At 37.7% G+C, this 17,269-nt stretch overlaps 2 protein-coding genes across 2 annotated transcripts in view; both read right to left on the bottom strand.

The window, feature by feature from the left end:
- Positions 1–3,760: 3,760 nt before the first annotated feature.
- Positions 3,761–15,561, bottom strand: LOC135466591 (aftiphilin-like). Its single transcript, XM_064744153.1, has 8 exons — positions 15,520–15,561; positions 12,864–14,859; positions 12,536–12,714; positions 11,618–11,753; positions 10,825–10,989; positions 8,237–8,294; positions 6,557–6,631; positions 3,761–4,543 (listed from the first exon to the last, which is right to left on the bottom strand). Exons 2-8 carry the CDS (start codon positions 14,745–14,747, stop codon positions 4,293–4,295), a joined length of 2,748 nt encoding a protein of 915 aa, XP_064600223.1. The 5' UTR covers positions 14,748–14,859; positions 15,520–15,561; the 3' UTR covers positions 3,761–4,292.
- LOC135466592 (uncharacterized) overlaps positions 15,163–17,269 on the bottom strand; it is a 19,806-nt gene continuing 17,699 nt past the window's right edge. The window contains exon 13 of the mRNA XM_064744155.1: positions 15,163–15,474. The gene's annotated coding sequence lies outside the window, so the exon portion shown is untranslated. The remainder of the gene's footprint in view (positions 15,475–17,269) is intronic.

The following is a 17,269-nucleotide window of genomic DNA, read 5'->3' as shown; positions in this document are numbered from 1 at the left end:
GACTGCATGGGGTGTCATGCGGAAGACACTAGACTGTAGGGTATCATACGGTAGACACCAGACTGCAATTATATCAATTGCAGTGGCATCATGTGGAGGACACCAAGCCAGAGGGATACCATGCGGAGGACGCCAGATTGCAAGCAACCCATACCGAGGACATCAGACTGTACCGATATCTTGCGGAGGACGACAGACTATATTGATATTATACTGAGGACACAAGACCGCAGGGATATCAAAAGAGGCTGGGCGGGGGGGGCACCAGAATACAGGGATATCATACGGAGGACACCAGATCGCTGGAACATCATACGAGGAACAGCACATTGTATTCCATTATTGTGTGATGGGACAAACGCAACCAGGTATCCACAAACCAGGTGTCCGTTCTGACATGGCAATATCATACACACTTTAAATAGCCCTGTTTTAAAACATCTACACGAAGTCAGTGTTTTCCTTGTCTTTACTACCTCAAAATACTGGTCATACAAAATAATGAAAGTTTTAGAATCCAACGTTTTTTTAAAAATGATAAATGTCAAGAAACAAACTACAGTACCTTTGAATAACTTTTATTTAGTTTCATTTGAGTAAATACATGTACATCTTGCTTCAAGCTTGTGATGTCACACAAGTACATATCTATTGCATGGGACACAACAATCCACTTCTATGCCAACTGTCTGATTATCAGCTTATCAGCTAATAATGTGTTACACAACACCCGAAACAAAAGAGTAAAAGAATGGAGAGAGCTCAAAACACCCACTTGATGGATGCACCTCTGACATGGGACGACACGGGGTATAAGCGTCCTTGTATCTCAAATTGACAGGCCATCATTTGGCCCTCAGCCGTCCCCTCTGACATCAACTGGATTATTGTCATAGGAACAGGCAATAGGCCTGGCAGCTAAATGTCACTTAAGCAAAAAACCACACATGAAAGAAACAGAACTCAGGAAAATATAACCTATAAGTTATCGAACATTAAAAAGTAGATGGCAAAATTCTGATGATTTAACATGAGGAAGTACACAAAAGGAGAACTAATTGACAGTTTAAAACAACCCACATAGCACTTAGTGCATATCATGAATTCTAAGAGGCAGAGTAATAACTTAAATAGAGGATGAAAAGAAAATAGATAAAGCAAGCCAAAAAGAAATCTTGCCATCAGCAGGTCAAAAAGTATGATGTTATAAACTGAATGGTATTCATAATTATACGAGATTAAAATATTCCATTCCAAATCATTTAAAATGTCACAGTGACTTCACACTGTAAAAAATCCAAAGTAGCATTAAAATAAGAGATTTAGCAATAATTTTCCATTTAATTTCACACTACACATATAAAGACCATTTTGAAATTATTTTCTAGATCTGAAGCAATTCTGACATTACGGAATGTGGGAAGGAAATTAAAATTTCAGTAAATAGAAACTGGACTGTTCTATAATTTGTTTTAAATAAAGATATAACGTAATTATATTAGCATGATGGTTTCCTACACCCTAGCAGCAAAATCATAAAATGACACAAATATAGTGTACATGTATGCTCGTCTAACAGCAATGGGTACATCAGCAGACTGTACTACACATGTATATACACATCAGGAGTTTATACATATTTATACATCTTTCTTACAATACAGGCCTTGCCACATAATACAATGACATCATCTCTACCAATCTTCTCCTTAATTTACAGACGGACACACACACATATCCAGTTATAATTCTGAAATTCTGGTTGCTTCAAAAATAGTTTATATAGCTAAATAGTTTTGAACCTTAAGAAAAACTATATACATTTGGATTGGTAATATCATATCTCTTAGTTCATTTACATCTGATGCCAAGGATTTCCCTGATGATTCATGTATTTTATACAACACAAAAATTCAGCAGAGGTTTTTTTGTCAAGTATACAAGTATACGGGAACACAATCTCGGACTACATTAACTGCCATACTTAACACTAATAGGTGAGCTCTCCATCTTCTGGCCAATTCCATCCCTGGCAAAGTGTAATAATGTAACTGCTCACTTTTTTCACATTTAACAAAAGCATGAGGTGATAAAGTGAGCTGATCAGATTACATTTCTATCAATTTTTTGATATGAACCACTGCAGGTATGACATTTTGATACCCGAAACACTATTAACTGGGTGAAGAAATTGAGTTCTGCTTTAATAATTCTATTACACAATGGGGTTAAGGAGTTTGGCTGGCACACATCGTGAAAAGTGATCTGTTAGATCTACAAGTATCATATACACGTGATACATGTGATCTGGTCCATCTGCAACTTTACATACTCCAGTCAGCCTCCACGTGAATGATTCCAGGCTCAAGCACAGTAAATGTGTCATATGATGTTATCCTGTTTCAGATTAAAAACTGCATCTCAAATCTGACAAATTTAATGAGGAAAAAAACGAAAAAAAAAAACAAAAAAACAATCCTTTAAATAAGTAAGGCCACCACCTTGAAGCCATCTATATGTGTATGAAGTAAATTTTTGAGATTAGTTTCAATTCCCTAGCAGGGTCTGTAAGAAGTGCAAGTTATATAATTGTCCGTATTCGATCATCTAAATAAAATATGGTTTTATGGAATTTCTAGAGCATACGTGTATATACACATTGGTACATAGGTTCATAATATCAACATTCTTACCAGTTTTATATTAATATAACGTTTACTACATGAGTTTATGATAACATTTTTACTATTTTGGTTAATTTTCACTGAATGTTACACGTACAAGTGCAGAGTACTGAAGTGAACAAGACAATAAAGCAGGCACTTAAACCACAAAGCCTGAAATAATTACTCCTGGAAAAAGCCTCAGAGAAACAATCATGAAAACAGACTTAATATTAGCAGATAGTCACACAGATCAGGGGTTGATAATCTGACTGATAACTGACTGACACAGAGAATAACCAGTACCCCACAAGGCTCATTTCTCCCTGGTGTGCTGATGTAAATCAATTGACTAGAATTAACTACAGAAGTGAAATTTATAGAAGATAGTATGCATACATAGAAAAGTAGAGCAAAATCTGAAATATACATATTAAAACTGTTCATGCAAATGTGAAGATGGATTTATGTATAAATATCAATACTCATGTGAATTAGACAAAGCCTAAGACAGGGGGAAACAGCTTACATGTTCAGGCTTCTTAAATGACTCAACACAGAACCACATCTCTAACATCCAAATTTCAATATACAGACAAGAAACTGACCCCACTGCAGATTGAATAATCAAGAGTAACTTTTGTTAACAATGGTTTATCTTAAATGTGAGTTTGTTAGTTTTTAAATTTTTTTTCCAAAATGACATTTTATATTATAGATTTTATATATAGCTTTTGTGGCAATAATTACGTTAAATTTGTGACCCTGAGAAATTTATGCTATATCTCTGATGTTGCAATAATCATCACAATTTGATTTCACATGCACAATTGTTGTGGACAAATTATGTATATTCAATCTTGAAGACCTGAGTCCAAATTGGAAAATAAATGATCTTGTGTTTTGGGATTAAATTTAACAGAAAAACCTGGTGATATTGTGGCCAGACAAAGGTGCAATGGTAAATCTGTTAGAATGAGATAAAGATTCCAGCACTGCAGACAAAACATACTACAGCAGGAGTCCAAACATTGGCACTTCTCAAGTAGAGTTTTCTGAAATTTTCTTTATACTTCACCTTCAAAAGGCAATTTTAGCCTTCACATTTAATATCTACAGAGCTCTGAATAAATCCAATATGTTTGCATCCATGAAAGCTGAGACAATTTCTGGCTAAAACTGTTTTTGTATTAGACTAAGACTGCCTTCTGTAAGGCCAAGTCTGCCGTCTGTAAAGCTAAGACAGCCTTCTGTAATGCTGAAACTGTTTTCTGTATTAGACTAAGTCTTCCTTCTGTAAGGCTGTCTTCCTCCTGTAACTCTAACAAGTCTTCCTCTGTTGTATGCTTCCCATGGACACTTTTACAGTAAAAGACCCTCTTCATGTAGTTCTATGGTTAAATGTCCAGTCCCTAGTCTCAAACATGTAGCTCAGGGGGTAGGACATCATTCTGATGTGCCAAAGTTCTCATGTTTTGTCTGTCCCTCCCCAAAGTTCCAGTTTCTCACCACCCAAATCCCAGTTTGGCATCTGGTTGGCATCATGTATGGCTGTCAAGTTCCACCACCCACACTTCACTCACCCACTGTCCTCAGGGGAAACCTAAGGACCTTGGCCATGTATGGCTGTCAAGTTCCACCACCCACACTTCCCTCACTCACTGTCCTCAGGGGAAACATAAGGACCTTTGCTTGCATAAAGGACAAGTCCGGCAAAGTGTTGATAACCCGGGCGGCTTCTGTGCTAAGGTTTTCGTCTGCTTTCACCTGCTTTATCGTGGGGTTGAACTTCATTGTGGCTAGAATGGTCTCCAGAGGTTGTAGCGTTTTAGGTGGAGCCTTGCTACATTCTGGCCGCCCTAGCAGGTCAGATTCAAAAACTGAAATCATAAATCACAAAACTCATAAGGCCTGATGACAAAATACATTGTTTGCCTTGTGGACTGTCACCTTGCTAAAACATTAGCCATACAACTCATTCTATAATTCATTTTTTCTACTTGCCAATATTTTTTGTTTTATTTTATTTCTTTGAAATAGTATTATTTGTGTCACTTGGGCAATTGTTTCTTTCATCGGTAATATTTCCCAGCTGTCCATGACCAAGTATGAAACCCATGAGCCCAAAATGGACAACACACGATAATTCATTTTACAACTACATTTATACTGAATAAGTTCTCATGAAACAATGTCCTAATCGACCTTGTAAGTGACTACTAGAACAACATAATTTATACTAATCCTCCATATTCACATCAAGCTTACAATATAAACATGTCTATTACAATATCTTTTTTTTTCTTTCCATAAAAACACTTATAACATGAAAAGTCAACTTCACCTGGCATGACATACAAATGTTGATTAATCACAGGATAAGTGCAGAAAGCAGAAAATGAAGGAAACATTCCAAATTTATGACAATACACTGTTTAATGACTAGCAGAAAATGAGATGAGAAGTGACCAAAATAGTACATAAAGACAATAAACCATAAATAAAACATCAGGTGTGAGATTCGGAACCATTACTGACTTCATGGGTCTGGTCCTGTCACATCAGAGAAAACATGAACTTTTTATGATGAACAAAAGATTTTTACCATTAACTCATTTGTACATGCAGGCTTTCCGCCACTGCTCACTGTAAACACAGTTCCAATTTATGGCATGCTCACACGCGATCAACAAATATGCGTATCTGCAGTATGAGTTCTTCACCACGACATTCACCAAAAGCAAGAACATATATTTATGTACACACATGTATTCTTGTTTTTTTTTTCCACTTCTCAAAATGCAGTTCAGTTTAGAATATCTCGGCATAGTTATTTTGATGATGCCACCAGGAATAAATTTATGTAATACTGCAGACAGGGACGGTACATGTGCCACCGCCTTCTGCTGTGACCAGTGATGTTACAACAGGCCTGTGCATACATATACAACAAAGAACGGACGACAGACTGACCCTACAAAAAGAATAGGGGAGTTTTCAGTTGGAACTCTTTTGCCATCAAAGGTAAAAACAGTCCTACTGTGTCATATGACTTGTGCAAAGTGTTAGGCAACCCTTGTTGACATTAATTTACTAAAAATCTGTCTGACCCTGTTGCAGATGCACAAATGACACCTCTTTCCTGCAGGAACTTCTCAAATTACTTTTTATGACACTTTTTTCAGACACCCATGTTATAGTAAATGTGTCAAATATAGTTGCCTAACATTTTTGACAGTTCACATGATACAGTTGGACTTTTTCTACCTTTATCAATAAAAAGAGTTCAAATTTGAAACTCCCATATTACAACACAACAGTTTGACAAAGAGGGATGAGTCTCTTACCCCAGTCCCATTCATCTGGTAAATGATGTTAGACAAGAACATTTGTTGTTAATAAAACAGCTAAGATGTTACAAGCATAAATTACAGAACAGTAACAGTGAAATGACAAAATTCTTACGATCCTATTGCTTCAAACACTTTCTGTGTTTTAATACACTGTATTTATATGTATGTGAAAGACGTTAGAAAGTTGCCTTCCTACAGTGAAGTTAAATGCCATGATGAATATGTGAAAAGTTTAGGCAGTACAAACAGGGCTGAAAATTCCATTTTATACTTCCCAGATTTTTGTTTTTCCTGTGCAGTTTCATATAAACATACACATACAATAGATGAACTGTGCTGTGTTATTCAAGGTCTACCAATCTATTCACTTTCAGTTCAATTATTTTACTTCCACATTTTCTGCCTTAACCTGGATGGGTTTGAATTTAGGTTAAATACTTGTAGATGTGCCAAGTAAAAGGTTAAATAACTGCAACAAAAGACATCAAATAATCCCTGAAAATGAAATGAATTTCCAGTTCTTAATAGATTTACATGTACCTTTTGGTTTACTTTCACCACCAGACTTCCCATCATTCACAGCCAAGAGGTCAAGGTCGAGAAGCGAGCTCTTTGCTGTAAGGAAATGAATTTGGACAAAATACACAAAATGTAGAAAGTAGTGCAAATACAAATTAATCAGGGCCTCGTAATGGATCTAAAACAATGAAGTGCCCAATCAAGAAGTAGAAGTGCAACTGCCAAAATACCAGAAAATGACAAGTAACAGAAAGATGTGAGAACACACTCAAGCAATAGCCCAACACCAAGCCACTTACACCACAGAGCAATAATTCTCCCCATAGCGTTTCCAAGGTACATGTAGACATGATGGGGAATCATAGATATTTCACTGCCAACAATATTAAACCTTTATAAGGAGTAGGGAAAACTAAAGAAATACCACAAATAGGAGTAAACAACATGAGGTTTGTAAGAAATGTCTGTGAAAATGTTCAGTGGCATTTGAAGACTTGTTAGTCAATCCTTTATCTTGGCCATCAAGCAGTCAAAAGAAAACATCACAAAAAATGAAAGAATATGATGTTGAAAAAAAGGAATCTGGTTTAAAGGTATGTGTAAATTAAAAGTTAATGAGTTTCTGTAAGGATAAGATTAACAGGTTACATATTAATGAAAAAGAGAAGTTTATGTATGTTCACGAGTTAGTGAGTTTTGTAGTGTCATTCAACATACTGTTTTAAAATGATAAAAATTTTTTACCATGTTAAAAAAAATACATTAAATGGTGCATTAAGCATAAGTGAATCTGGAATCACTCTGACACGATCTGGCAGTGCTATCACAAGCTGTCCACATAATCTACATAATCATCCCCCTGAAGGCGACACTCACAGACACAGATGTTCAATTTGTCCGCCTAGGCTTTTTCCTAGAAATCATCTTGACCACACTGGTCATAAGCTACTTCACTGAAAATCAATTTGATAAAGCTTCCATATATCTAACTCTATAAGAGCTATAGCCCAACATGTACATGTATGTAAATTAGAGGGAAATTTGGACAATATTAAAATGCAGGAATAGAAGGCCACATACATGCACTACTGTGTTCCTTGTCCACAGTCACTTCTGAAGGATGTACTCAAAGATCAACAAGAAATGCCACAAACCTCAAACCTGTCTTGAATTTAGGTGTAATAGAAAACCATGCAAAACAAAACTCCAGAACACCGATAGAAACCGTTCTGCCATCCTATAGTCTAGGCCAAGCTAGAAGCATTTATAAGCAAGCCTAGATATCACAGCAAGCAAACAGAATAACATATTTGTATACTGCAAAATGTTTTCACTGTCTCTTGCAAGCTTTCAATCCAAGTACGCCACAAGAGATGCTTCCAACCTCTACATGAATGTAACAATCACTGCAATGTACTAAAGAATCGGCAGAAAGATAAAGCAGAGCTCTATACACCCAAAACGAAACTGTTTAATTATCAACCAATATATTATAAGGACATCAGGTGTGGGATAATAAACTACACGTTTGTAATAATGTAAGATTACTCCAGAGTTAATACATGGTAGAGAATAGCTATAACATGGTTTTGTTAGACATTCAGAATTTTCACTAGGGACAGAATACAAGCCTTTAGAACCAAAGAGATCCAGTATTAAAAAGAGGCAAGTCACATGTGTACTGTAATATGTAGAACTTACCATCTAAAGGATTTGTAAGGCCACTGCCATTCCAGTCAAATTGGGCAGGTGGGATGTCCTGACAGAAAGGGTAAGAAATAACAGTGTGCTTAACACTAGAAAAATTGGCAAGAGGTAGATGTTAAAAGATACAGACTGCCAGGAGAGCACCAATATGTACTGTATAATTATAAAATGGGAACTTTATAGCAAGTCACAGCCATCTGACATCCCAAAATGTACTTGACTTTGGTCAGAAGGTGATTAGTAAAAATTCCTTCACTTAACAGCAGTATATCTTATTATGCACATCACAGTAACGCAATATTATCTTTGTCAGCCAGTCAGACCTTTGGTTAAGTACAGCCTCCCTGGGAAACTTCAGAACCTATAACTGATTATGAACACGCTATACTGCATGGTTCATTCACAGAAATGTGCACCACAATTCCATACACAATGAAAGCAGACGTTATATCCGACAGTGGGCTTGAAACACCCTGCTTTGGGAGACTGTGCTAAGGGAGATAATCTAACATCTACATTGGAGGAGTTCCTTCACCTTGTTATACGTAAACGTAATCTCGCATTAAACTTTCTTGCAACACATTTTCATCATATTTTACGTGAAAATTAATAGCAGTAAAATAAAGCTCAGTCTCTTAATCTTAACTGGTATTCTGACACCCCAAAAAATTTTTAAAATGAGGGCAACCAGCTAGACATAGGTGTTCTTTTTAATTACCGAGATATTGTGTATTTTGCTCCAAGATTAAAGCAAGATGATAATCCTCAAATATGTGATAATTACATATCATACATCAGTGTGTGTTAATTATCAGGTTTCACATGATGGAGATGTCAAAGTATTTAAAACACATTCAGGAGAATAATTCAATTTTATAAGTTGACAGCTAATTTAATTAGTTCACAGCTTTATACTCATGGTAATTAATTCAACTTTCCAGGACTAGCTGACAGCTTTATTCTCATCCTAAGTAGCTTTATCTTGCACTTAGCAGAGGCAAAAGTCTTCCCTAAAATATGGAATAAAACATTACCGCCTCGTTTCTGTTATTTCAAGCATGAATATAATTTAAAATCTGATTAGCATAGTTTAGCCAAACCACACGGCAGAATGCCATATTGAAAACTTACCACTGATTCATCATGGCTCTGACAAAAACACTACATGTATCTGCTGTACTTTGAAGTCTGTGTATACCAAGGGCCAATGTATTTCATGCATTCATGCATGTTCTATATCCAGCTGTCGCCAAACATATTTGTACATTTCATTTCTGAGTACAAAGGCATCACTTTCATTAACTTTGTAGATGTTGTAAGACAAATTCCAGAATGTCAGACTTTCTTGCACAGTATGAACCATGGTTATAAAAGCTCTGCCTCCTCCAACATGGGTTAATACATGGGTATGTGGATAAGTAAGGTTATGTGATTATACATATTTAGTAGTTATACATGTGTTACAAAGAAAGCAGTGGTTGAGACACATAACAGGACAGACTACAATATCCAGGTATCAACGCAGGTAAACAGTCATTAAATGTAAATAGTTTGTCACATAATTTATACAGGAAGTATTCAGGAAAAAGTACTAAATAAGGAATAAATACTTTCTTTTCAAAATTTCTTTAAAAACAAAAATTAAAATTTACTGATTTCTTTCTTTGAAATAATATTTCACTTATGTGAAGATCATCAATTTAATGCATAGAGGAAACCAGCGCCTCATGTTTACACCAAATAGCCTCCTGCAAGAAACTAGAAAACTGTCCTCAAATGTAACATACAGTTCAGATGTCCAACAACCTTCATGTAAAACCACCTAAAAAGCCATACAAGCACTGTTGACTGCTTACTGCCACGAAGGCCCGCAGAAACTTGGCGAGAGGGATTTTCAAAGGGAGAAGCCAGTATTGAATCAACACACCACGGGCGTTTTAATACGATTATGTGGGAAACACCGGTTGCCAGCTTATGAGGACCAATCATGTAACAATAACGGCAAATACCGTCACATGATTGCCTTGGCTAGGCTGGCAGCACCACTGTTTCCGCATAATGGTAACCACCTCATGTGTCCTGATCACTACAAGACAAACATCTTAATCATGCTGTCACTACCTGTTAGTTCCACAAAACATTAACATAGCCTTCATGTTTAAACTGGGGCCGGTTTCATGCACACTTAGTTAAGTAAACCCTTAACTACCATGACAACAAATGTTGTAGAGATACAAAGTACACTTATCTAAGGGCTACTTAACACCAAGTATGCTCCATGAAACCAGCCCCATGACTGACACAAGATATGTTAGCACTGTTTCGCTTCTGACATGTTCATGTACCTACATGTAATAACAAGTAATGTTACAAAGTTTTCACCTCTTTTTAATATTCAGCAATACCTGTGAGTTTACTAACTACAGCTAATTTACATGCATAGGAAGAAATGTTCCACAAACCAAATGTGAACAAATGACTATTCAGTTTGCAAAAAAGCTGTTACCAACAAACAGGTAATATTTTATTACTATTAGAGAGAAATTTAGAACAAAAGGTGCCCAATTTGCGCTGCTGCCTACCTGGTTGACAGCTGTGATACTGGTATCAGTTTTGGAGGTGTCCACCAGAGTGTCCACTTTTTTCACATCCTGTCCAGGGCCTCTCTGGTCATCTCTCATTGGCTCCAGAAGACCCAAGCTAGCTGCATAAATTGGGAGACCAGGTTTCTTTGATCCCCACATCAACTGAAATGTACAAGATGCAACCCCAGGATGTATTGATTTCTTAACATAAGAACAAAACATCATTTAAAAACAGACAGAAATTCTCCTATGAACCCGGGCACACCGCATAATTTATTGGACATTAATGTTTGACCACATGCAGCAGAGCGAGTCCAGATCACACACCTTCAACCATGTCATCCATTTTAAAAACCTGCACAAACTCAACAGTTATAGAATCATTAAAAATGCTTATTTACCTTAACTTCACAGAAATTGTACTCCATTGTTTCAAAAGCCAATATTTCAAAATAAATTAGAATTTAAAACTCCTTTTCACTACATAAAAAGGATATATGCCATGTGTTTAAAGACAGATATATTCACAAGTAATATAGTTTAACTTTATTTCATATTTCCACTGGGGTCTGAATTTAGTATGTTATGTATATTCATTCATATGAAATATGCACTGACAGACCCAGAGCAAACCCTGACAGTCACTGCCATGTTTGGTGAAGTCTGTGAGTCAGAGGACACACCTGACACACAGTGACACAAACCATACCACTTTTAACACTTTGGATCCCGGGTACAGTTTAATAAGATTCCTGAGTTTAGGCTGGAGATGTTAGTATCAAGCGCGTACCACATTGCGAGCATCAATCCTGAGAGTTTTGAACAGTTTCTTGTTGCCTGAAGACTCCGCCCATTCATATCTGCCTGCTAACGACTTCTCCATGTCTCGCAGAAACAGCCACACATTCTCCAACTCTTTGGAAGAACTGTGAATATAAATGTATCAACATTTAGGTTCTTTACTGGTATCAGCAGCAAAATGCAAGTAACACTTGTTTCGTGTTTCAATGTTTTCTGATAGCATTGTTTGAAACTGTCATAACTTGTTTTTATTTATTTGTTTATTTGATTGTTGCTTAAGAATTTTTTGCTGAACTTTCTTTTAGTTGTAGCTATACTCATTATATGGAAAGTTGTTTAATGTAGGTCATGTCAATTGACAAAGATGAACAGGTACAATTTAGACAGTACAAATGCATTATGCTGAATATTAAAAAAAAAAAAAATTACTTCCACCCAAATGTTTAAGGCATCACAAAATAAGTCTTTTTAACCCCAAAATATATCATGTATCCAACATCTTACACTCTGTACCACAAGTACTGCATTCAACTGAATGAAATCTCTGATTTTGCATGCAATTAAAAACACACAAAGAACACACAAACAACACACACGTAAGCACACTGCACACAAAAAAAAACACTGTAAGCATGTAAGCACACTACACAGGTCAGAGCACTGAACACTTGTAAGGACACTGCACACATGGAAGCACACTGCACATACATAAGCACACTGCATAAATGTATTAGCACACTGCACAAATGTAAGCACACTGGACAAATGTATTAGCACACTGCACACAGGTACAAATATCAGCACACTGTAGTTATATCACATTTTAAGAACTGAAAAAAAAAAAAAAAAAAAAAAAACAACTAAAAACTCTGAAGGTTACACAACAGTAAATTCACTATTCACTTACTCATTCAAGGTTTTCTGATGTTCTGGTACTGGTAGTGTTTTGGGCAGTCTAGCTTTGGGCGGAGCTTTCTCTACCATGTTATCCAGGAGGTCCACAAAGCTACCAAGCTCACCCCAACCTCCTGAGGGGTGGGGAAAACAGGTGGACAATACCCGACCCACCTTCTCTTGTTTGTCAGCCTGTGGAACAAGTCAGAGGAACTTAATGGCATGCAAAGACTGAATAGTAGTATACATCAAACAGTTCTGGTACAGGCTGAAAAGCCAACTGTAGTTATAAAAAAACATTGCTACTAACTGTTACTCAGGTGTGATAATTGTCAACTTACCTGAAGCTGTGATGTCTCTTTGATACCTGCAGAATGAGTAGCTGACACAAAACCTTGGCTATCTGCCCACCCCTCTGAGAAAGATGCTGAAACTGTCGGGGTTTCTTGAAAGCCACCAGTGCTAAAATCACCAAACTCATCATCATCAACCTCATCATGACACTCAGCCACATTGTTATCTGAAAATGACTCCTCAGCCTTCTGTGATTCTGATGGTAACTTTTCCCCAGTTTCTGCAGGTTGACTAAAATCTCCAAAATCATCATCCTCATCATCTACCTCATCATGACACTCAGCCACATTGTTATCTGAAAATGACTTCTCAACCTTCTGTGATTCAGACGGCAACTTTTCCTGAGATTCCGCAGGTAGACTAAAATCTCCAAAATCATCAACATCATCAGTCACGATTACTGGACCAGCTGCACTGCTGAAGTCTGCCCAGTTGTCATCATGTGCACTATCATCTGTTGGAAATGCAGCAAATGCGTTTTCTGTCCTAGACCGCACAACAGCTTCCTCCTCCAGATCAGCTGTTTGAAACTTTCCACAGTCATCACTAGACTCAATCTGAGCATCACTCGACTGTTCTGATTGTAGCTGGTCACTTTCACTTTCAGATTTGACTTCAGATGACGTTTCTTCATCTTCAATATTATTTATATCGGGAAGTTGTAAATCTTCCACTTCTTCATTCTTAATGTGTTTACTTAAATGTTCTCCACTGTCTGAGTCTGTATTGTCATTGATATCACTGTCACGACACATAACTGTCTCACTATTATCCACCTGTTCTGAGTCTGCCACAGCAGTCACAGTTTCATTCCCTGAGAGCCGCCTTTCTGTTTGTTCCAACACCTGACTTTGGTGGACGTTGTTGTTTTTGCCCTCACTGCATTCAACATCTTCATTACAGTTTGAATTCCTATCAGACTGAGTAGCTGAGGAAATGTCCACAAACCCTGACCATTCATCATTGTTATCATCTGCATTCATATCATCAGATGACAGTTTTGTGGACTTGTCCTGACATGATGACAATTGGTCTAATGCCTCATGTGACACCACTGATTCACAAGACAGCTGCTTTGACTGCCCCTGGTTGTCAACAGTCCTTTCACCTTCATGTGAATGTGATGTTTCACTTTGAGACGAACAATCTGGAACAATTTCATTGCTGGAGGATTCACTGGTGTGACTGGAATGTTTGTGAGATGAGCTGGCTGGCAAACTCTCTTCAAGAACAACGCTGGGGTTTTCTGAGGAAAAGTCTGAATTGACCTCTGTGAACATTTCATCTGCATCTGATGCTGAACTTTTGGCATCACAGAAATCGGCAGAATTATCTGATATTGGAATGGGGGAAATATCTGTGCTGCACATGCCAGAGTCTGTAGTTGACTCTCTTTTTCTAGCCGTTGTGTTGGGTTGACCAGACGGTGTTTCATTTACTTCTTGGTTTTCACAGCTTGAATCATTAGTGCTGTTCACATCTAAAGTCATTTCACCAGGCTCTCTGTCCACAGTACCATTTGTCTGGCTATTGCTTTTAGGTAAATCTAACGAAGACGGTTTTCTTTGACAATCAGAAACGGAACCTGAGAATTGTAAGGAATCAATGGGATTTTTTCTTGGAGACTCCTCCACTGAAGAACTATGGCATGCCAAGTTTGTTTCTGAGTCATTTTTTGAGAACATTGATTGATTTTCAGGGGACGGTAAAGCACAGGTGCCGTAATCCAGCGTTTCGTTTGTCGTTACATCTGCCCCCGTGAAGTTGCCAAAGTCATCATCATCATCGTCATCACCCCAGCCATCAGAGAATGATGGTGCCTCGTCCAGTGGCGGAGGGGAGGCAGACACCATAGGAATGATATTGGACATATCGACTGCCAAACTATAACCCACCAGGATCTCTTGCCACTGTGTGATGTGATGTCTTAAAAGTCTGAAGACTGTGATCACCAACGTCTTACTCTCATTCTCTGCATCTTAACTGAAAAAGTGAAATGCATAAAATGGAATAAAACTGGCTGATGATTGGTTTAAATAGTATTTGAAAGGAAATCCTTTATAGAATACGAAGTCCAGATTATTCTGTAGGCCTACGCAGATTGTACTTACATCAATGTGTACATTGATAATTCACTAACTATACTATTTTCCTCAAAGCACTTTAATCACCAGGATTGAAAAAGGTACATTTATACACTTTAAAAAATTATAACTCAGAATTTAAATACATTAAGGTAGATTTAACTATTTTCCATCACTGTTTTCCACTCATAATCAAAATTAGGTGTACCAGTAGGCCTACAATAGTTGTAAAATATCACTGAGCATGCATATCAGTGAGTTCATTTCCTAGTAACATTATTTTACGTTGCATATCATCAAATTTAACCTATAAGCGAATAAATGATGGGTAATCCGTTGTCAGCTTTCCAGCCGTCACACCCATATTGACCGTACATTAACAGCTATATATTGTACTATATAATCAAATCGTACCCAGATTGGACACCTGCTAAAACCACGCAAAACGGACAAATTTGTCTTAGCTACACGATGTTTCGTTTTCCCAAGCACTGACGAAGAAGCCACGGACTAGCTGTTAGAATGAACACAATTAAAATTGTTAGATAATGACACTTACATTTTTTGAGAGATATCAACAATCGTGTGCTGTCAATCATATGTGTACCCAGAATCCAATAGATGACTTCCGGCTATGGAGTTACAAAGGGAAGATAACTGCTACTGTACTTAATTTGTGTGGCGAAATTTGTAGTTACGTCCCATGTATTATGCGTAGTTCGTTATGAAACAAAGTGTTGTGAATAAGGCGATCAAGTATTAGAAAGGAATTAGAAGTTGTCGAGTGATGCAGTGTTTTTTGCCACTTGTGTGCAGGCATCAGGACCTCAGCATCATTTCACTCTTACTCATCGTCTTCATAAACTGTGGCTAAGCATTCGTGTGGCATGTTTTCATGTTATTGTTTAGGGCCCTATTATATTGGAGTTAAAACCTTAACTGACAATAAGTCGGATTTCACGGGATAGGCTTACGTGTGACCATTTTTCCTGCTATCACACTGTTACTGTTGTCCTGATTTTACTATCTATGCCATAAATCTTTTATATTGTACTCCTGCACAAACCAGCATTCTGCAGGTGGATAATCAGGCCTCCCGATCAAGGCCTGGTCCCTATTTGTAGGCTATTGTTATCTTGTTATTGTTTATGAAATGTGGTAAGAATACAACATTTTGAGCAAATGTAGACCAGTGATTGCAGGTACAACACACAGTCTGTTATTCTATGACATGTACTATACCTATAACAGACCGTATTTTACGTGTGACCATTTGCCGACTATCACACCTCTGCTCTGATTTTATTCTTAATATCTTGTACATTGTAACTGAATAGACGGACTATCTTTGCTGTATTCTATTAAACTATTAAAAAAAAATAGCAGTTTTTTGCCCAGTTTTATGGCAACAGATAGGCCTATGCTCTGCTAAGCCGGAGCTGAGACACGCAAGCCTTAACCCAACTGTATGCACAATCCTGGCATACCATTCTGAGTACATTTTTATGATCATCATTAATTATTACCTATATTTTCATTAATATTACAGATATATTACCTATATTTAACTTATACATAAGAATCGTCGCTGTGACTTCAAGTCCAGCTCATGCTGGTTTCCTCTCTGGCCGTACGTGGGAAGGTCTGGCAGCAACCTGCGGATTGTTTTGGGTTTTCGCCGGGCTGTGCTCGGTTTCCTCCCACCATAATGCTGGCCGCCGTCGTATAAGTAAAATATTCTTGAACACAAACATTCAATTTTGAATCATTTTGAAAGCCGACTAAATGGGCAGGTAATTAGCCTGTCTATATACAACTTATTCGCCTGTTGAGAAGGGTATTGTGATTTAAACCCTGCATGCCATGAGTGAAATTTTAACCCTGAGCCGCATGATCCTGTGATCTCTGTGTACCTTGCAATTTTGGCCACTCCCGACCGCTACGATGTCGTATATGTTTACTATTGTTGAATTATTGGCACCGGTGTCACGCCCAACAGTATTAAACACCAACCAAATAAATAATTAAATTAAAAGGGAAGGGGAGCGGGTTGTGGTCGCGGGCTGTGGACGCGGAGTGGTGGAGGCGGGATGTGGACGTTGCGGGTTGTGGAGTCAGGTTTGCACGTCACTCGTGGTCAAGTCTGTAGGTCACATGTGATCAAGTCTGTACGTCACACGTGATCCGGTCTGCACGTCACAAGTGGTCAAGTCTGTGGGTGACAAGGGGTCAAGCCCGTGCGTCACACGTGATCAAGTCTGTGCGTTACACGTGTACGTCACACATGGTCATATCTGTGCGTCACAAGT

This window comes from Liolophura sinensis, chromosome 6 (assembly GCF_032854445.1).
Source record: "Liolophura sinensis isolate JHLJ2023 chromosome 6, CUHK_Ljap_v2, whole genome shotgun sequence".
NCBI classification, from domain to species: domain Eukaryota; kingdom Metazoa; phylum Mollusca; class Polyplacophora; order Chitonida; family Chitonidae; genus Liolophura; species Liolophura sinensis.
Note: the sequence above shows the minus strand (reverse complement) of the source record. Positions and strands in the feature narration are given on the sequence as shown.